We start from the raw sequence: 23,460 nt of genomic DNA on the forward strand, positions 1-23,460 counted from the left end.
AAAATACAATGTTCCTTAACCAGATAGTTTTTCAAGTTACTTACAAACGTAGGAATGTTGTTGTAATGTTTTAAGTTGACCCAGCCCTATCTCGCCCTATCTCGCCCTCTCTCTCTCTCTCTCTCTCTCTCTCTCTCTCTCTCTCTCTCTCTCTCTCTGTGCGTGTGCGCATGTGCCTGAGCGAGTGTGTGGTGAGCGAGTGTTGGGAAAGTGCGGTGAGTTTGAATGGTTCTCTTTCTAACTTTTCTTTCTTTGTTTGTTGTTTGTATACGTGTGCTGTTGGTTAGTGTTTGTGAGTGTAGTGAGTTTACTCCCGGCGTGTTTTGTTGCCGGGAGGTATGGCGTCGTCAGGAGACGCAGTTTGTGAAAGTTTGACTCGGCGTCATGGAATTAAAATCATGTGTAAGGCCAGTGTGGAGGATTGTATTCTAGCGGTTGGCGAAGTAGTGGGATGTTCATCGGTGGTTTCAGCTTCTAGGATGAACAATGCGGTTGTTTTGTTTTTGAACACGATAGAAAAAACTAATGAGATTGTGCAAAAAGGAGTGGTGATAAATGATGAACTCATACCTGTACTTCCTCTTAGTAGTCCATCCAGGAAAATTATTGTGTCAAACATACCTCCGTTTGTTTCCGATGCATGCATTGCAAAAGAATTATCTTCTTTTGGCAAATTAATTTCACCGATCAGGAAAATAGCTCTTGGGTGTAAATCACCCATGCTTAAACATGTGATGTCTTTTAGAAGACAAGTTTATATGATTCTGAAAGACAACAATGACGAATTAAACCTATCGTTTAATGTCAAAGTAGATGGGTTCAATTACACCATTTACGCAACATCCGAGAGCATAATGAAGTGCTTCGGGTGCGGAAAAATTGGGCATTTAATTCGATCGTGTACAAGTGGAGGTGAGACAGGTCAGGGAGACGTACAAGGCGAGTCTTCTGCGGCTGCGTCTGTCGCGGTAGATGCCGCTGCACCTGCGGCTGATGCTGCGGTCTCTGAGGAGAGAGGCGGGGGAGGTGCGGTGGCTCCTACTATGGCAGAGGTAGTAGCAGGCTCGTCTGCTGTTCAAACCTCAATTAATTCTAAGGATGACACAAGTAGCCAAAAGGCAACTTTTTCCACAGCTGGAACAGCTAAGGAAAGTACAGGTGAAGGGATAGTGGAAATGGAAATTGAACCAGAGCAAATCTTTAAAGTTCCTAATAAAAGAAAAAAAGTCAGTGAAAACAAAATGATCAAACAAGCAAAAAAAGACAAGAGTAAGGCTGATTATATAATATCAGATAACGATGCTGATTCTTCTGATTCCAGTTCTTCAGTTTATTCCTTTTCATCGCAAAATGAAAGTGAAAGTCAAACACAAAGATATACGGCTGAGGGAATCAAGAAATTTCTGAGGGAAACAAAATTTTTACCAAACGTGGAGGCTGAAGATTATTTTGAAGATGTTTCTGCTTTCGTGAAAGATGTAAAGATTCTGACTAGAGAAGGTGCATTCATAGACACAGAGGTTTATCGTCTAAGGAAATTAGTGGGTAAAGTAAAGAAAAAAAACCTCCTTAATGATGAAAAACCAGATTTGGTGTAATTTGTTTTTGGTTAAGGTTGCAGTATTTCTGATTGTTTCTTTTATTTTTAAAACATCATTTACTATGAGGGTGTTTAACATTGGAACTCTCAATTTAAATGGTGCTAGAGACAGTCAGAAAAGAATGTGTTTATTTGAATTCATAAAAATGAAACGCCTAGATGTCACGTTTATTCAAGAATCACATAGTGACAATCTTAATGAAATAAACTGGAAGAAAGATTGGGATGGTCAGATTTTTATGAGCCATTTGGCTTACAACAGTGGAGGAGTAGCTGTTTTGTTTTCTAAGACAGTGTCTCCACTGTCTGTTGAAACAGAAGAAATAGTTAAAGGCCGTTTTTTGAAAGTCAAAGTCAAGTTTGAACATGCAACAATGGTGTTTTTAAATATTTATGCTCCTAATAAAGGAGCTGAAAGAATAATTTTTTTAAAGAAGTTTTGTGATGTTATCAATAATGTAGATTCAGAAGATTTATTGTTTTTAGGTGGAGATTTTAATTGCACAGAAAATGATAAAATGGATAGAAATCATTTAGAACCACATAATGCTTCGCAGAAAGAAATGAAGAATTTAGTACAAGTTTGTGATTTATGTGATGTGTGGAGAAATGTACATTTAAATGATAGACAATATACTTGGGTACATAGCAAAGATAACCAAATTTCTATGGCAAGACTTGACAGGTTCTATATGTTTAAGTTTCAAATAAATTATGTCAAAGATTGTCGTATAATTCCTGTTGGGTTTTCTGACCACTGTTCGGTTATTTGTAAGATTTTTGTCAATTCGGTGAAAGTAAAAAGTGCATACTGGCACTTTAATACATCACTTTTAAATGATGAAAATTTTAAAGAATTTTTTTCTGTTTTTTGGGAAAATTTTAAAAAGCAAAAACAAATGTATTCTTCACTGCAACAATGGTGGGATTGCGGGAAAATACAAATTAAACAGTTATGTAAAGAGTACACTTTTAATGTTACTAAAGAAACAATGCGAGCAATGAAAGAGTTAGAAAAAAGTATAACAGAACTTTTAAATACAACAGCTTCTACAAATAATAGCACTGATTTTGAAGAAAGTAAAACTAAAAAAGATTTACTTGCAGATTTATTGAATGTAAAAGCAAAGGGTGCTTTAATACGTTCTCGGTTTCAAAATATTTCAGAAATGGATGCACCTTCAAAATTTTTCTTCAATTTGGAAAAAAAGAATGGAAAAAGCCGATTAATACATTCACTAAAGTCTGAAACAGGAGAAGATATTACAGATTCTAGTAAGATTCGCAAATATGCAGTTAATTTTTATTCATCTTTATATAAATGTGAAGTATTACAGAGGAATGTTGAAAACTCAGTTTTTTTTGAAAATCTCTCTAAAGTTGATGATGAATCCAATGCAATGCTTGAGCTGCCTATATCACAAGATGAATTATATACAGTAATGATGAGCATGGAAAATGGCAAATCGCCTGGCATTGATGGAATTCCTGTTGATTTTTATAAAGTTTTATGGCCAGTGATTGGTGAAGATTTGTTTTTAGTTTTAAATGACAGTTTAAATAAAGGATCATTGCCTTTGAGTTGTAGAAGAGCAGTTATTACTCTTTTACCCAAAAAAGGAGATCTTCAAAAAATAGGTAACTGGAGACCTGTGTCACTTTTGTGTTCAGATTATAAAATTTTATCAAAGGCTTTAGCTGTAAGACTAAGTAAAGTACTGGACCAAATTATACAGCCTAATCAAAATTACTCTATACCAAATAGATCAATTTTTGATAATATTTTTTTAATTAGGGATGCGTTAGAAGTTGCTAAATTATTTGGTATTAATTGTGGATTGATCTCATTAGATCAAGAGAAAGCTTTTGATCGTGTTGAACATGAGTATTTGAAAAAAGTTTTAAAGGTTTTTGGTTTTAGTACTCATTTTATAAAAATGATTGAGGTAATGTATAGTAACATTCAAAGTGTACTCAAAATCAATGGTGGTTTAAGCGCTCCTTTTGATGTACAGAGAGGTGTTAGACAGGGTTGTGCTATGTCAGGAATGTTATATTCCATTGCCATTGAACCTCTTCTACACAGAATAAGAGCGGAATTAAAAGGTTTTTCTATACCCCACTGTAATGCTCAAGTGCAACTTTCAGCATATGCAGATGATGTTATTGTTTTTATAACTAACACTGATGATGTAAGAAGACTGGAATGTATTATTAGCAATTTTAAAAAGATTTCTTCTGCTAAAGTTAATTGGGAAAAAAGTGAAGCACTTCTCATAGGTGACTGGAAAAGAGACCCTCCCTTATTACCTGGAGGATTAAAATGGAAGAGGGGTTTTTTAAAATACCTTGGAGTTTACCTAGGTGAAAGTGACTTTGTTCAACAAAACTGGAACGGATTGCTTGAAAAAATTCAAAGTCGTTTACAGAAGTGGAAATGGTTGCTTCCACAACTTTCTTACAGAGGACGAACACTCATTATTAACAATTTGGTGAGTTCCTCTATGTGGCATAAACTTGCTTGTGTTGATCCACCTGCTGGACTCTTACCAAAAATTCAAGGAGAACTGGTCAACTTCTTTTGGGACAATTTGCACTGGACACCTCAAAGTGTTCTGTTTCTGCCAAGAGATGAAGGTGGCCAAGGGTTGGTGAATCTTGTGAGCAGGGGAGCCACATATAGACTACAATTCGTTCAGAAGTTGTTGTATGGGCCTGAAAATCTCGTGTGGAGGCCTTTAGCTCAATGCATCCTACGTGGAATAAATGGCTTGAATCTTCATGCGTCACTTTTTTTGACAGATAATGTGCATCTAGATCTGACTGGAATACCTTCTTTTTACAAAAGTATTTTTAAAGTATGGGGACTTTTTAAACATTCGCAGGCAGATTCAACAACATCTCTTTTCTGGCTGCTTGAAGAACCAGTACTTCTTGGCAGTCGCCTTGATGTAACAAAAGATGATACCCCAGGACTAAAAGAATTGCTTATTTCCAACAAAATGACCAAACTAAGAGACATTGTTGACAAGGCGGGTTTTGGACTAAGAGATGCAGAAAATGTTGCTTTATATATGGGAATTAGATCGGTGAGGTTTGTTACAAAATTTTTGAATGTTTTGGAAAGTTTTTTAAATGAAAAAGAAAAAATTTTAATTGAAGGTTACAGTCAAGGTATTATTTTCCCTAATGATAAAGATTGTTTCCCAGACATTAGACTTACACCTAAGATTGAAAATTCTGGGATTAATAGTCCATTGTTATGTTTTAAGGAAAATGGGAATGTTGATTTTAGTACAGTTAAAGGGAAAGTGCTTTATAAAAATATTGTGAAACTAAATAATAAGTGTACTTTAAAAGAGAGATCTGACACTGTGTGGAGAGATAAACTGTGTTTAGTAGAAGAAGAAAAACCAGAATGGAGAATATTGTATAAACCACCATTGAATAAAAGATCGGGGGATTTGCAGTGGAGAATTTTACATGGTGCTATAGCTGTTAATGCATTTGTGACTAAAATAAATTCTAGTGTGAGTGATCAATGTCCGTTTTGTTTAGAAAGGGAAACAATTTTTCACTGTTTTATGTATTGTAAAAGACTTGCTCCTCTGTTTGATCTTTTAAATGTTTTAGTTTCTTTACTTGGTTTTTTATTTACGAAACAATGTTTTATATTAGGTTTTAAATATAAAAGACAAAACAAATATAAATGTCAATTATTGAATTTTATTTTTGGTCAAGCAAAATCAGCTATTTATATTACAAGAAAAAATGAAATAGAAAAGAGGAATGGTAAAAACATTGTAGTAGTTTTTAAAAACCTAGTAAAATCAAGAATTATTGTTGATTTTAATTACTATAAAATGATGAAAGCAATTAATGTGTTTAAAATTGAATGGTGTTGCGATGATGGCTTGTGTTCTGTCTTTAATGAAGAGCTGTTTTTTATAAATGAATTGTTTTGAGCTGTAAATCAATTGTTAAATAATTGCTTGTTAATAAAAGGATTTGTAAAATCAAAAAAAATCTCTCTCTCTCTCTCTCTCTCTCTCTCTCTCTCTCTCTCTCTCTCTCTCTCTCTCTCTCTCTCTCTCTCTCTCTCTCTCTCTCTCTCTCTCTCTCTCTCTCTCACACACACACACACACACACACACACACACACACACACACACACGGTTAGTAGTGTGTTAAAACAAAAACAACTGGTCCTGCTTACAAAAAGACAAATATAGAACTCTTGAAAGCAGCAGGACTGTGGGTACATCTTCATCACTTTTTGTCAAGTCTATTTAAAAGAGAACCGATCACATCAGCTGTATTTCTAGGCACAGTCAATTGGAGCTATGAACCTACACTGGTCTCACGGTTTAGTTATGATTATCATGCCATCGATTCAATTCAATTTGATATCTCGGTGCATCACGGTGCATTGACGGTGCTTTCCATACTCAGTTTTATATTTTCTTTACAGCAGAATTCTTGTATTAAGATGTATGAATATATTTATATTTATATACTATTCGTAATGCAATTTTGTCATTTAATACAAACAGATATATAAACAGTACCTTTAAACAACATAAGCTTTTATAGCAATTATTATAAACAAATAAAAATATCCAGCTCGCTTTCTGTTCCTTGTCTACCAAGTTCTTTGATTGGTCATACACACAACAAAAACGTCTGCGATTGGCTTTTGCGCGCTGCGCTCTTCACAGATCAGTGACACTGATAAGCGGCAGGCGGCATCCAGAAGTATCGCTGTAAAACAGCCGAGAGGTGAGGAAAAGTCACGCTAGCAGGCTAAATGGGCCCACAGTGAGTGAGAGAAAGAGAGATGGAGAGAGAGAAATGGAGTACATACATTCTCTCAATCGCAGTAAAATAGGAGCTTCTGCTGTAAATGTCAGTGAAAGACTGAACCAGCAAACACATGCAGTGAAATTGTGCACAGTTTCTGAATTTTTAAAGGGTCACGAAACACCAAAACACATTTTTTGAGCTGTTGACAGTCGTATATTGGCCCGTTTCCACTTAGTGGTATGGTATGCCATATTATATATATATATATATATATATAAAGAGAGAGAGAGAGATGGAGAGATAGAGAGAGATGGAAAGAGAGAGAGAGAGAGGGACACAGTGGAAACCAGAAGTTTACATACACTCTAAAAAAAGGTTAACATTTACCACTTAACATTTACACTTAACATTTACCATTTTAGGTCCATTAGGATGACCTAAATGATTTACATTTGTTAAATGCAAGAATAACGAGAGAATTTGTTTTGAGAATTTATTAATTTCTAGAGAGTTTAAAAACAAAAAGAAATTTACATACATTTCCTTGGTATTTTTTTAGCTTTGCTTTTAAACTGTATAACTTTGGTCAAATGTTTTGGGTATCCTTACACAAGCTTCTCACAATAGTTTGAAGGAATTTTGGCCCATACCGCCTGACAGAATTGGTGCAACCGAGTCAGATTTGTTGGCTGTCTTGCCTGCACAAGCTTTTTCAACTCTGCTTATAAATTTTCTAAAGGATTGATGTCAGGGCTTTGTGATGACCAACATTCACTCTGTTTTTCCTTTAAAAACATTTTAACTAATTTAGCAGTATGCTTATACTTGTAGCAGTATGGTCTGTTTGGAAGACCCATTTGTGGCCAAGTTTTAATTTCCTGGTTGATGTCTTGAGATGTTGCTTCAGTATTTCTACATAATGTTCTTTCTTCATGATGCCATCTATGCCAGTGGTTACTAGGGATGTAACAATATTGTAAATACCGTCATACAGCAATAGTAATTTTTTTCAATATTACCGTAGGCGCATGACTCAATAAAACTATATTTCTGAGAAAAGTTTGCTTAGGCGAATGAAGTGAACGGGAGGTAGCGGGAACTACAATTCCCATCAGCTTAGGCGTGGCCATCATCCTTTGCAGTCTGTTGTTACTACAGATCCAGTAATGCGGAAATAGAGTGTGTTGCTAGTAGCGGGGAAGAAAAAGAGCTGGAAATGATCGAACCTAAAGCGGGTTTTAAATCGGACGTGTGGAAGTATTTCAGTTTCTTTCAAAAAAGATACGAAAAAGGAGAAAAGGTGACAGACAAAGAAAAAAACGGTATGCAGGCACTGCCAGACTGTGGTGAAATATAAGTCGGGGAATACAGCTAAAAACAGTCATGGGGACTGCAGAACACAGCACACTTGTTAGATTGATGCAGACATTGACTTGTACCGCAAAGAGACCTCTATCTCACTCATGGCTTGTCCTCTCAAGTGTTGGAAAGACAATGCACAGCGTTACCCACTGCGGTCAACCTTGGCTAAATCATATCTCTCTGTCCCAGAAACCTCAGTCCCAAATGAGAGGGTTTTTTTCTGTTGCAGGGGACATTGTTAATGCCCAGAGATCCCAGATTTGCCAGATTATATTTATACGATGATTTCCTTAAAAAAAAAAACCCATCTCTATCTAAGTGAGTGAGTGAGTGATTAAATGTTTAATGTGATGTTTTTTCAACAATACTAAATTGAAACTGTATTTTTTTTACATGGTTTTATAGTTTTTTGTTATTAAAATTTAAAAATTTAAGTTCCTGTTTCAAAACTTACAGATAGACGGCTAATTTGTATGTCATTGATATGTTCAGTGTTAAGGTAAATAAGTACTTTTGGCATTTTTTTCGAGTCTTTTCATTAGTTTTGTTTCCTGTAAATTACTGAATAAATACCGTACCGTGCCATTCATACCGAGGTATTACCGTACCATGAAATTCTAAAAACGTTACATCCATAGTGGTTACTAATTTCTTTTTTTGCCTGAGACCCCCCTTTTCCCCTGGAAAATATTGTAACGCCCCCTCCACATTTAATAATATTATTGCTTTTATAAGTTTGCGATAGGTATGTCAAAAAAAAAGATGGTTTATTAATATATCTAGATATGTTTATGCACAAATAATAGCCTAATGTAAAATATAAAAGCAAAACATCAGAAGGCCATTTGTATTGGGTACACCTTGCAGTATTGGGGATGAGTCCTCTGCAAATGTCTTATTAGTTTAGACCGTCTCTTGCATTCCTCATGCACTGTGGCTAGGGTTGGGTATCGTTTGGTTTTTTCTCGATACCGGTGCTTAATCGATACTTTTAAAACGATACCAGTGCCAAAACGGTGCCTGAACTGATATTTTTTATCCACAAAATGATGGTGGATGACTCTAGAAAATTCTTTTGACGAAATCTTTTTAAAAAAAAAATTATTTCAACAATATAATTTAAAAGTAAACATTACATTAATATATTTCATTTGATCATTTGTTGGTTAGCATGAATTTAAGATTTGCATTATGAAATTACATTAGCTTACTATTAACCTGTGGGGGCGGGCAGGAGGCACATACTTTTAGGAGCACATTTTAATATATATATCACAAAATACTTAAAAAATTATTCAAAGTCATTTTTTTCATGCATCCCTTTGCAGTCTTCATAAACAAGATAATTAAATAACTTAAACTCAAAATAATCTTACTAGTTCATTTATTTGACAAGTAACGATAGTCGATACAGAACAAACCATCATTATACAATAACTTGCCCAAATACCCTAACCTGCCAAGTTAACATAATTAACGAAGTAAAGCCTTTAATTTTCACTTTAGATTGTTAATAAGGCTGCATTTACACTGCAGATCTTGATGGCCAATTCTGATTGTGACTGTATCAGATTTTTTTTGATGACCTGCCAACATCATCTTTTAAAAGTGACTTGTATCTGATCTTCTGCACCTTAATGTAATGTTCATGGTGTGATTTATGCACGTGATGTAAGCAATAGATTTATATTACTTTAAATTGTTTCCGTGGCGGACATTGCGTTCTCTTGCTCTTGTTAACATGCTTAAATACCTGTGCTATATGACAATATAAAAGCTGTTTTAGTCCCCATAAATGAGATTTAAGGTTTGGGACTCTGCTGAAGTCTGTTCTGAAAAGAAAGTGTCAGAATTGACGTCATGCGGGTTTTAATGACGCGCGACTCACATTGACAGGTGAAAATCCGATCTACCTGCTTACACTGCAGACATGAGAACACAGTTCCGACTCATATTGGATAAATTACCACATATGAACAAGGCCTGAGTCTGATTTGAGTAAATCGGAATCCATGTGATTTGTTCCTAATACACGTACATGGGCCATACCCAATCTGTGCCACTAGAGAGAAAAAATAAATAAATCAGAATTGAGTCACTTGAGTGCGGTGTAAATGCGGCCTAAGTGTCTTAAAAAATATCTATTACACTATTATTTACTGCCATCATGACAAAGATAAAATAAATCAGTTATTAGAGTCAAGTTATTAAAACTATTATGATTAGATATGTGTTGAAAAAATCTTCTCTCCTTTTAACAGAAATTGTGAGATAAAATAACGGGGATAATAATTTCGACTGTGACCAAGTATTTCTCTAAAGCCTGATTTATACTTCTGCGTCAAGTGACCGGCGTAACCCACGGCGCATGCGTGGCTGTGCATTTATACTTCTGCGCGCTGTCTCTGTTGGTCTACATTAACACTTCCGAAACGCTAGTTGGCAGTGAGGTGTAAATCTTCCTCTGTGTCATTTCTTTGCTGCTTTTTTGCTTTTCCTGAACACTTCCGGGATGTACAAGTGGCTCAAACTCGCTCATTTTGAGGCAGGAACCGGCGGACGTGCAACAACTTTAACTATGAGGTAAACACAAAACAAAGCTTTCCATCCGGAGCTCCTTCACGGGACTCCACACTTGAAAACAATCGCTCGCGCCATTCGTTCAGCTCTCGGTCAGCGCTACCAAGCCGACCAATCACAGAGCTTGCGCTATGTGTTGTTGCGACGTCTAGTTACATTTTTTGAGAGGTGCACGTCAGTGACGGCGACGGCCACGGCGAAGGGCTATGCGTCAGCGCCGTAGCATACGCCAGTGTTTGACGCAGAAGTATAAATCAGCCTTAAGCAGTGCATCACCATTCATTCATTCATTTTCTTGCCGGCTTAGTCCCTTTATAAATCTTGGGTCACCACAGCGGAATAAACCGCCAACTTATCCAGCAAGTTTGTACGCAGCGGATGCCCTTCCAGCCACAACCCATATCTGGGAAACATCCACACACACACTCAAACACTAAGGACAATTTAGCCAACCCAATTCACCTGTACCACGTCTTTGGACTGTGGGGGAAACCGGCACACCCGGAGGAAACCCATGCGAACGCAGAAAGAACATGCTAACTCCACACAGAAACGCCAACTGAGCCAATGCTCGAACCAACGACCTTCTTGCTGTGACAGCACTACCAACTGCTTCGCCCAGTGCATCACTATAAATATAATAATCTACAAGCATATTAGGCCAGTGCAATTAATCGAAAATCCAATTTCGATTATGCCTTCTAACGATTATTAAAAACCATTAATCAAGATAAACGATTATTCCATTATTTACCACCCTCTGTCCAGTTGTCCTCACTTGTTGCTCTTAATAGCGCGAAAGACTGCATGCTTATGTATGTGCGGCGTGCAGACAGTCAGAAGCATGCGGTCTGCACTGGGTCTTATTCGCACATTGTGACGAGCAGAGATAACCACGCATCTAAAGTCATTAACGCGAGCGCTTTAATGTTCAAATAGGTGTCAAAACGCGGTGTTTAGTGATTATTCATATTAACCCTCATTTTGTAATAAACAAACGAGTTGAAAATCAAAAGACACATGAAAGAGAAACCATTAAAGTGACAGAGCACAGCTGCCGCCTGTTTTATCATGATTAATAAAACAACGAGAAAATTCCTTTTTGCTCTTGACTGAAGACTTTTGTAGCTTAAGTGTTTTTCTTACGGTGAAGATGCTAAAAGCACAGGTTGTTTCATATTTTTATTCTATTGTATTTATTTCTCTTGCCATTGCAGAGAGGAAAATAATATATGCAGTTGAAGTCAGAATTATTAGCCCTTCAGAATATTAGCAACCTTTCCCCCCCAATTTCTGTTTAATGAAAAGAAGATTTCTGAACATAATAGTTTTAATCATTCATTTCTTATAACCGATTAATTTTATCTTTGCTATGATGACAGCTCATAATATTTTAGTAGATATTTTTTTAAACACAAACATTCAAATTCAAAGTGTGATTCAAAAGCTTAACCAAAACAAAACAAATAAGCCTTTCTCCAGAAGAAAAATATTACAGGAAATTCCTTGCTCTGTTAAACATAATTTGGGAAATATTTATTTAAAAAAAAATCTCAGGAGTGCTAATAATTTTGACTTCAACTAATAATCGTTAGGAATAATCGTGATTACAATTATGACCAAAATAATCGTGATTATGATTTTTCCCAAAATCGAGCAGCCCTAAAGCATATACAAGGACAACAGAGCAAAAGTGAGTGAGTGTGTGTGTGTGTGTGTGTGTGTGTGTGTGTGTGTGTGTATATATATATATATATATATATATATATATATATATATATATATATATATATATATATGAAAATACCTTTATCTTTTAATCTTTAATAAACAATAAGAAATAATGTATACATACTTTCAAATACCTTATGTGTCCTCTTCTGACGGCCATGTAGACACTTTACAGCTTATAATGTTCAGTCTGAAAGAAAAGAATCATTACTAGAACGTCAGGTAACGTAAAATACTGTCTTATAATCGTAACGTTACACTTATATAGTCAGACCACTTGAATCCATTTGTTTGTACTAGCTTAGGAACAAAATACTTATAAATATATAGTTATATATAACGTTAGTCTAACAATGACATTAAAACCATTCTTTCGTCGACTTATTTCCCCTAACGTTATCAATAAAAACAAATGCAAAACTCTACGTAACGTTATAAATCTTGTGTACAAAAGCTACGCTAAGCTAACAAAACTGAGCAGAACGGGCAACAATAATAATAAAAGAAACTATTAAACGATAACAACATCACAACAGTATCAGTACCCGCAAAAAAGATTGGCCACTTTCCCAAATTATTTTAATTTTAGCTATTTACAGTAAGTTGCTTAAAGCGGTAAATTTACAGGCGGCTTATATGAGGCCTGCTAGCATCCAGGCTACCAACGCGCGGTCATGAGCGTTTTGTAAAAAACAAATAAATAAATACGTTAATTTAAAAACAGCATGGTTTCCTTTGTAACTAAATATCGTTACAATACATCACGAGTATTGAATAGTTACAAGAACTACATTACCTAATCCACGCGACTTTCTTCTTCTAATGATATTTTATGGCAGATGGCAAACCCACTTTCACGCAACGATCTACCGATGGACTAGGCTTCGTTCAGGTATCCGGCAGGCTAGGGGACGCCTCTTCCCCTTCTTCTTCCTCCTCCTCCTTCTCCTCCTCCTTGTTCTTCTTCTTCTTAACAAATATTATTATTACTGTTATTGTTGTTGTAATTATTATTATTATTATTATTATTATTATTATTATTATTATTATTATTATTATTATTATTATAGCCTATAACTGACTAACACCTACTACAGCATTGTAGAATAGCATATGTAACAGTCATACAAAACTAGTACTATAGAGCATGCATAAAAAATAAAATAAAAAATTCTGGTATCACATTAGATTCTTAGATTAGGTTTTTTTCAAATATATCTGTCCACTAGGATCAGTGACGTATACCTCTGGGTGATCTGGTTACCCCCACAAGCCCAAAGACATGCGGTACAGGTGAATTGAGTAAGTTAAATTGTCTGTACTCTGTAGTGTATGTGTGTGAAGAATGTATGGGTGTTTCCAAGCTGGAAGGTCATCTGCTGTGTAAAACATGTGCTGGATAAGTTCATTCCGGATTGCCGGTTCATTCCGCTGTGGCAACCCCAGATTAATAAAGGGACTTACACAAAAGAAATGGATTATGGCTTTAGTTGGTCCAAAGAATGTAACTATGTTTAAATTAAACAATTCACTTATTTTTGTCTATTAAAACTAAAGAGTTGAGTTGGAAAAAAATAGAAAAAGTATGTTTTCAATTTTAAACAGCTCGCTTTTATAGAAGAATAAAAGGGAGTTGTGTTGCTTCTGCAGTACCACATTTAAGTCAATAGGTTAGTTGTTTCAAAACATCAGAGGAAGGAAGATTCAAACCACAACAATCGCTCTCATTATATTGGAATCAAAGGAGGAAGATTACAGTAAAAAATTTTAAAAATGCTGCAAAATATGTTCAATGCACTGAAAAAATATGGGTGATTTTAACAGTAAAATTCTGTAAAGTCCACAGTGAAAATCTGTTAAATGATTAACAGCTCATTTCTGTGCAAAATACAAAATAACAAATAACAGATCTAACCGTTGCTTCCAGAATGTAATCAGTGTCTGAAATCTCACTATACACCCTCATTTACTAGTCCCTAAATTAGTCGATTAGTTTAGTCCACTAGACAGAGTGAATGATCACAATGACTGAATTCAAACACTGATGAACAGAGAGTAGGGGGAGGCTGCAGAATTGGATCCAGACAGATCTACGGCCCAAGCAGTTTTACGGCCCAGGCAGTTTTACGCCCCTGTTGTTCCTGTTGTGTCCAGTAGAAGGAGGCAGTACAGTATTATTTTAAGCCTCCAGAACTTTATCACACCCAACCAAACGCGACACCATGAAGAGGTATCTATGTTAAATACGTGTTTAAAACATTAGCAAACATGAAACTTAAACCTTTTTTTTATTAGATTAAGGTCGATATGAGTATATGTCAACACAAACAAATTGGTGTAGTATAACAGCATGTGTTAGTTTGACTCAATTTTAGCTAACTATGTGCAGGCCAGCTACATGTTCTACATCAACAAAAGAGTAAAATAACATTAACCTACATAAGAAAGTGTGTTATGTAAGCTAATTTTCTTTTACCTTTTTTATCTCAGCAAGGGAGTAATTATTATATATTTAATAATTATTTAAAGATATATATTTTCTTATAGATTTGACAATACACTTGCATGGTCTGGGTTGTCAGCCAAATCTACACTTCAACTACACTACATTATTCCTCCAAATTTGACTTTCTTAAATGTTGAAATAAATCTAAACAGATCTGAAAATTTAATTGATTTTATTTTAAATTTTAAAATTGCATTGCTTTCAATTACAATCAATATAATACAATCCTGTTCTAGTTTAAACAATTAAACTATGATATATCCATAAATGCATATAGAAACTCACAATTATAAATGGTCTACTCATTTTTGTTCATATAGCCTAGCTATACAGTACATTTTATATATTACTAATGAAGTTTGCATTGCACATGCAATCATATTGTTTATCCCTTATTTTTTCATCATTTTTATTGTAACAATACCTCTGCATTCTTATCAAAGCACATTATTACTCCATATTACACTGTATTGTTTGGTTATCATTTTGGTATTTTCAAAATGCAAATTTATCTATAAACAATACAACAAATGCATATCTCTATATGAAAACGTATAGCTAGGTTACAATTAACCATTACAGTATCCAACAACATGTGTTTTTAAATTTTTTTTATTAAATGAATCTAAATTAATTTGCAATAGAGCTTTTGCAAATCTGGAATTATTTAGCGAGTGTATCAATTCTGCATATTTTATAGTGAGTTTATAACTCACTTTATGATACATTAATCTAGCGTTCATATTTAGCGTAATTTAATTAAAATTATATATACTTATTAACAGGACATTTAATAATCTGAGAGCGTTGACTTCAAATGTAGCCTATTATGTGGTCATGTATCTTTCATCCCCCCTACTGAATGCATTAGGAACAACAGGGGCGTAAGGCTGTGGGGCGTAAAACTGCCTTGGTCGTAAAACTGCCTGGATCCAAGTCTGCAGACGCCCCATATAGGTGAACAGATGCTGTAGACAAGCTCAATCACTGAAGGAAAGAACAAGACATTAACACATACAAACACCGCCTCACACCAGACCAACTGAATTAAAACAGAGGATTAAACACCGCCATTAAATAACAGCATTAGCAGCTTTACTGATAACAGTTTGAACACATTTCTATCATATCTGCAGGATTATTTGATAATTAACAGAGGTTTATATTTTTTTAACATTTTTTCTTTTTTTGATTTTTGACCTCACCATCATGGAGATCAGAGTCTGGTTTAGTTGGGCTATTGATCCTTTACTCTTCTATATTAATGTTTCTCTGACTATTTTATCTGCTACTGAAACTCATTTGTTATAGCAGACAATACATTGTGAACATATACTGACAAAATTGATACAGATATAATTTCAAGTATTTAATATCTTAAGGTTTATAAAATATGAATCAAAGAATTGCACATTTTTATCAGTGCTGTTTAGGACAATACTGCATTTTTTAAATTAAGGGTTGATGGAAAAAAATAGGAAATAAATCTATAAAATCAAGAATTAGATTGCCATACACAAAACCTTGAGATCTTCAGCAACTCCATAAGACACGCATCAAGACATCAAGAATCAGGATATGAACCTCAACCATGGTTGCTAAAAAAAAAAGCTGCAAAATTCCTACCTTCTGCAATGCATACTGGGTGCTAGCATAGTACAAAAACTCCCAGCATGCATTGCAGCATGAATAAATTATGCAGCTTAAAGTTCTTACAATCTTTTTCTCTGCCTTTATATTATGTTGTTTTTGGGAGGTAATATTTCAGTAGAGAGCTCTGTATAGTTCTGGGTTGTTTTTTTATTTGATTTTGTTTTTTGTTTTTTGTCACCATTGTTGATGTCTTTGTGATTTTACGTTTTAACATTGATCACACAATGTTAATTAAGGGCTAAATCTCCAATGTATTCATCAATGCTCATGGTGTTAATTTGCAGTTGAAGAGCCCAACTAAAGCAGACTCTGACCTACATCATATTGATTTTAAATGAATAACAGGAATATCATGAAGATCTTTTGTCTAATTGACAGAACAATAATCCGAGCTCAGTAATGAGTGAAACTCCTGGGGCTGTATGTATAAAGCTTCGCAGAGTAGAACTTTACTCTTACGTGTGTATAAATTCTAAGAATGACTTCATTTTACTTGTATTTCTAGACTTAAGATTAAGTGCAATTTATAAAGGTTTTTAAGTGTTAAGACTTGGTCTCAGTTCTAAATTATTTAAGAGTGTTTGGGATGAATCTTAACCTAGTTAAGAGTAACAAGATGGCAGCAGAGAGGAGGAGACCATGCATCTTTCAAGAACAAAAAAAATGTGTTGCAATTATATGTTGACAGGGAGTCGCTAAAACATTTCATCATGAAGGTATTCTTTCTGTAACTAATCTACGCAGAAATGCAATAACTTCTCACTCTACAAAACAATGCCTTAATTGCAGAAATAAAGGTAATAATGATGTTTTTTGGTGACTAGAAAGATGCAGCAGTGCACCAACGAAGACTTAGGACATACTCACACTATGTACAGTTGCCTTGAACCGGGCCAAAGCATGCTTGTCCCCCCTTCCGCCTCCTCCGACATCCTGCACTCACATTGCATTCGCGCCGTACACTTGCGTCATTGATGATGCGCTGTTCAGTTAGAAGCGCTCTCGCTCAGCACAGTGGAGATTTCTTTAGTTCAGTGGTTCTCAGACTTTTTTCACCAAGTACCACCTTAGAAAAAAAATTCTCTCTCCAAGTACCACCATAATGACCAGTATTAAAAAATAGCGTTGTAGGCCTAAGTAAGCAGCTACAACTGATGTGCACAGTTTAAAAACGAGGCAGATTAATTCCTATTATTAAAAAATTGTATTATTCTCAATCACTTTAAACATTTTATATAGTCTTAACATTAACTGTGCTTGTAGGTAAAAAAAGTGCTTTTAAAAGTTAGTTAGTTTAAAAGTGCATTAAAAAAATGGCACTGTTCTTAAAAAGTAAAAAGAAAACCGCTGTTCTTAAATCTAAAGTATTCATAGTAGCCTATTTATCAAAAGCTGGAAATTTGCTTGGACCTCATAAATATAGGCTATATGTCATATTCATACATTTTCTGACAAATCTTGAAATATATGTTAAATATACTTATGATAGGGTTCATACAGGCACAGCCTGATAAAAATCAAGGAATTTTAAGAACTTTTTCCAGCACCTATTTTTTATTTTCAAGACTGACATGCTATGTATTGAAGACCTGAAATGTATTCTCAGCAACCCATAAAACATTGCATAGGAATTGATACAAATAAAAAACATTAATAATAATAATATTAATATTTATTAATCATATATTAATAATATAATAAACCTGCACTAAATCCTTGTGAAATCTTTTTTGTACTCAAGTAAAAATACTATTACACTGCTAAAATAACACAAATTTTAGTAAATAAAACTAATATTAGATAAACGTACAAAATACTCTTTTAAAAAGTACTAGTTGGTTACTTTTGAAAAAAAAATTGATTTTTATTATGAAATCACTTTTTTTTGTGTAAACTTAATTGAATGGTTTAATTGCTTAAATCCCAAAGCTACATGTGTAGGAATTTGCACTAACAAATGGTCAATTTTTCCTTTCATAACAATTAATATTTTTTAATAGCATGTAAAACTACCACATAAGCTTTAAGGCCATAGAGACACTTTTTGCCCATTTTTAAACAATTTTTTCAAGCTTTGAAGGGTTTAATTAAATATGATGAAAAGATTTAAATTTAGTCTTTTATTCACATATTTTACACTATTTTTCTTTACAATATGGCAAATATGTTTCTTAAATAGCTGTACATCACATGTAGATTTTATTTTACACTTGATCTTAAACTAAAATACAAACTTTTCAAAGAAATACAAGTACACTGTCAGTAAAAAAAATAAAGCAAATTACTTCACTTTACTTGAGGTATTTGAAAACCCTATCTCACAGCGAAATCTTACGAATTCGTACGAGCTGGGTCGTACGAATTCGTACGATTTTTTTTACCGCCTTTAGATCACCTGTAAATTCGTACTAATTCGTACAATTTAATCAAGCGCCATCTCATGGGTTTTTTTCTTCTCGTTTGCAAACCATCGCGATATTTACTGCAGTTTGCATATGCCACTTCTTGGTAAGTACACTGTAACACGGCTCCTGAATGTTCTATATAAGTGCATTAGCAGTAATTTATCAATAAGATAATAATGTTATTGTTTGCTGGATGTCATCAGTCATCTGTGCGTCTGTAATTGTATGCGTTTGTACCTTGTGACATATACCCACGTAAAATACTATAGTAATTTATAGTAAATACTAGCGAACGGTTTTGTTGATTCTTGAGTTGCTATGGTAACAAAACAGCTGCAGTAATGTAAACCAATTACTCAATACTTTACCACGTTTTAACTAGGGTATATTATATAAACCAAAGTTACTGTGGTAAAAGCTTGTATACCACGGTACTTTTTTTCCCACTAAAGTCAATACTACAGTATGCAGTAGTATTCATTATCAAAGTCTTGTATTACAAGTTTTAAAATATAATGCACTTTGCAATATGATTCAAAACAGTATTTAATACAAATTATTATAGTATTTTGTACATGTGGAAATGCTTATGTATAGTTATTTACAATACTGTTATTTGCTTTGTCTTGCAGCTACTCTCACTCTCATCACATTCATCTATGGAAGTTTTTTCCTAACAAAATTAAAATGAAAATTCAAATGCTTAAAAGATCAAATAATAAATCAAATGCTCAAACTATAAATCAAATGCTCAAACCGACATTGCAAAAGATAAATCAAATCCTCAAACCGACTCCTCAAATGATAAATCAAATCCTCAAACTGACAACGCAAATGATAAATCAAATCCTCAAACTGACATCGCAAATGGTGAATCAAATGCTCAAACTATAAATCAAATCCTTAAACCAACATTGCAAATGGTGAATCAAATGCTCAAACAACTCTGCAAATGGTGAATCAAATCCTTAAACGACTCCGCAAATGGTGAATCAAAAGCTCAAACTGACATCGCAAATGGGGAATCAAATCCTCAAACTGACATCGCAAATGATAAATCAATGAGGTGTCAATCAACCAGCATAGGCAGAGCTTTAAGGCGGAAGAGTTTGTTGTTGACAACTACCGGTAGCGCTACGACTTTTTCAACACTGTAAAAAATTTCCAGGTTTTCACAACAAGTTACTGTAATTTTTCACAGTAAATTACATTAGTATCCCTTCACAGTATTTAACTGAAAAATTCACAGTAATATGTTGTATTCATAATTTTATTGTGAAATTACGGCAGGTAGCATGATTACAGCAAATTACTGTGAAAAGGGCTATATCTTTTGCACGTTAGTTATAGAAATTCAAACCTTTTTTAAACTCAACGTAGAAATTAATACAAATGAAATTTTAACAGATAATAACAGAATGTTATAGCCCCCAAAACGATTTGGTTACCAACATCTTTTTGGTTGTACTGCACCTTTATTTAATTTTATACAGTTAACATAGAATAGGAAATAATATTTAATGAACATAACTGTGTGCTTAGCCAAAACATAATAAACTGGAATAAAAAGTAATTAATTAATGAAACCAAAGACTGTTAAACAGCCAACAATGGGCTATATGCACGCATTACTTCCGCGTTTTGTCTAAGGCCGCGGTCCAGCTTCCGGTCTGGGTGATTTTAAGCGGAGGTGAACAGTATTATGACAGAGTCGTCAATATTTACTCGCTGTTTGCGAGTAAATTATGGTCAACGATGTGCAAATGATTGTCCGGATGTGCTCTACAACACCGCAGAGCAAAGCTTGAGAAGGGTTTCAAGTTATATGCATCTTCCTACCTGTGCAATTATGAAGGTAAGTTCAGCTAGCCTGAAGGCTAACTTTAGCGTTAATACTCTTACGATCCGTCCATCTGCAGCTTTATCACGTAAGTAAAAATAATCATATGTGTACGTAATTCTGTCTCAAAGTGTCAGGTAAAAACAGGGCAGGAATAAGATCTCAGTGAGAGCTCATTACTACCGATAGATCTATGAAGAAATCGGAGTCTCCTCACCAGCTGAGAGTAGGACAGCATACATGTGAAGTTCTGTCCCATTCATACTTTTACTGTTCTAAAGTGACCACCACTGTTCAGTTCGGATAATTACAGAAACACAGATGCTGTCTTAGCTTGTAAGCATGATTATTGAGCAAGATATATTAGGAATAAAATAATACAATGCCGTTCCATCCACAACAGACAAATAGCACTGTCAATGCTGAGATTTATTGCTGAAACAGTGATGACAGATGCAGTGTAACAGTGTAGATAGCATGCTTTCTATTTAGTCGATAACATTGTAATTAAATGGGAGGGTGACCCAAAACAATAAGGTGTCATTAGTTAATTTCACATCAACAATTTGTCTATTTCAATATTTATTAGTTTTTTACATTAATGAACAAATGCTTATTCATTGTGCTTGTTAACTCATGATGTAATAGCTAATGTTAACAAGCATGACTTTGGATTTTTATTCATTAGTAAATTAGTTTAACAATGTTAACTATTAAATATAAAATAGTTATTTAAATAGTGAGCAAATACATTAATTAATGAAACATTATTTTAAAGTGTGACTAAAGGGAGCTACTTTTAAATCATTTAAATTAATGATTTACTGTGTAGTTTAATCTGATGATATTGCTGCAGATGCCTTTAAAAAGAAGATATTTTGAAGAAAGCTGAAAACCTGTAACCATTGACTTCCATAGTATGAAAAAGAACTACTATGAATATCAGTGGTTGCAAGTTTCCAGCTTTCTTCAAAGTATTTTTGTTTGTGTTAAACATCAGAAACAAACTCAAACAGGTTTGGAACAAGTGAAGGATGAGGAAATAGAATTTTCAGTTTTGAGTGAACTGCCTTTAATGACTCTCTTTAAAAACCTATTAATATTCTTGTTTCTGTTTTCTAGGTAACATTATGAGATTCAGAGCTAGAAAATTTTATGTGTTACTTCATCCTGGAGTGGACATCCGTCAGAAGATCCATGCCATCGTCTGCTAGTTAATAGCTCCTGCTCTTGTGTGGCTGAGAGTGGGATATGCAAACATTTGGTTGCTTTGCTTTTGCAGACAGCCCATTACTCTGAAATGTGTAATGTGAGTTGTCACATGAACAATTGTTTGGAATGGATCAATTATGTGTTAAGTTCCATGAAACAGATGGGTGATTTATTTATTTATTTAATACGCATCAGCCCAAATACCTCTCTATGCACAAGTTACAGAAGAAGCACCTGATTCAAGAAAACAACTGATTCAATGTCATTTTTTCTGTTCATCTGAATAAAATATTTTTTTCAAAATGTTACTTTTTTTGACAATTTTTATTTCAAATTACATACAGTGAATTATATTTGATATGTACAGTGAATAAAATAAAGGTCTTTATTCTGAATTTAAAAAATGCACTTAGAAAGTAGCTTAAGAAATGTTTATGTATATTAATGTTCATTTTTTTTACTTCAAAGGCAATGAAAATAAACTATTATTTGCCATAAAAGCTCCTTTCTTTAAATGTCTGCCTCCGGTTGGCACTCGAGCCTCGATCAGTTTTCTAGACTGAAATTGTCAGCTACACTCTTGTTTTTTTCTGTTTCTGTAAAATTCTCACGTTTAATATCAACAACCCACCTCTTCTGCACGACTTTGTCTTTTGGAAACGTGTGGAAACTAAGGTAAGAGTTCAATTTTTGACGCTGTGCATTGCTGAACACAGCAGTGGTATCTACAAGTACTGTTCTCACGTCTTTGAAATGACACTTTTAAACGTTTAGATGTCATATTTATGTAGCTGACATAAACATATATAAGTGGGCTATAATGGCATAAAACATTAAGACAACTGTCCAAAACATTACTCGTTTTTATCAGTAGCGCTCCTGTTGTAGCACTGTACTGTACGATCGGCGGAAGTAGGCTCGGGGTCTTAAATTTTACCGGAAATGCGTCACGCGCCGCCGTGCATAGAGCCCATTATTTCAATGTCAGGGTAAATGTCTGCTTTAGACGGTTTCATGAGTATTGGGCACCTGTCATCGCCTGGAGGTCACTAATCTCAGAATTAAATATATATATATAAATTATTATTTTTTTATCTATATAAATAAACCACAGATTAGAGTTTTAAACAACTACATTCTAGCATGAAAAACTTAAAACTTCATTTTCGGACGCATATAGAGCCATCGAAGACGGGGCAATTGTCCCAATGTCTAGCCTGAAGACAGGCGCCTCTCGGCGGATACATGAGTAAAGAGCGCCGTTACCGCCTGGAGGTCCTAGATCTCCGCTACCGGCAAAACACACTTAAAATTACACACAATCTTTACTAACAGTCCACAGATTTGAGCTTTGAAGAACTACATTCTCGCATGAAAAAGTGTTAAAACTTTATTTCATTACATATTACAAGCAATATTTATAATATTATGTGCCTTCTCATCCACCATTACAGCTTGATGCAGCTTGGTGCGAAATGAATCCTGGGAGGAAAAAATAATAATTCTCAATACACTCCAAACGAACTTTATTCTTATTGTTAAAGTCAGAGATATGTAATATTTTTAATGGCGAAGAAAATAATTAACTTTATATTTCAATCAATATATTACTCTTGCACTGCTTCGGTTCAGGACTCGTGTGACATTGAATCAGATTCAGATATTTTATCAGACGTGTTCATGAGCTCGAAGTCATCAACAAGCAATTCGTGTACAAGCAGTACACGAACCAAGCAATATGATGAAATATTAATGAATTATATGTTTG

General features: G+C 34.4%; 1 protein-coding gene and 1 long non-coding RNA gene across 15 annotated transcripts in view; one reads left to right on the forward strand and one right to left on the reverse strand.

The window, feature by feature from the left end:
- elavl1b (ELAV like RNA binding protein 1b) overlaps positions 1-12,966 on the reverse strand; it is a 53,921-nt gene extending 40,955 nt beyond the window's left edge. For 5 of the 14 annotated variants that reach the window (NM_001308618.1, NM_001308615.1, NM_001308614.1 and 2 more), the window contains 2 exon segments: positions 12,201-12,266; positions 12,873-12,966. Coding sequence is in view for 4 of the 14 variants with exons in the window: in NM_001308615.1 (NP_001295544.1) it covers positions 12,201-12,236 (36 nt within the window). In the remaining 10 variants the exon portion in view is untranslated. 14 annotated transcript variants of the gene reach the window in all.
- A 7,317-nt stretch (positions 12,967-20,283) lies between these two features.
- Positions 20,284-21,998, forward strand: si:ch73-191k20.3. The gene is made up of 2 exons (XR_662955.5): positions 20,284-20,495; positions 21,603-21,998. It is a non-coding gene; the product is annotated as a si:ch73-191k20.3 (long non-coding RNA).
- The last annotated feature ends 1,462 nt before the right edge of the window (positions 21,999-23,460 follow it).

Source organism: Danio rerio, chromosome 11 (genome assembly GCF_049306965.1).
Source record: "Danio rerio strain Tuebingen ecotype United States chromosome 11, GRCz12tu, whole genome shotgun sequence".
Lineage (NCBI taxonomy): Eukaryota > Metazoa > Chordata > Actinopteri > Cypriniformes > Danionidae > Danio > Danio rerio.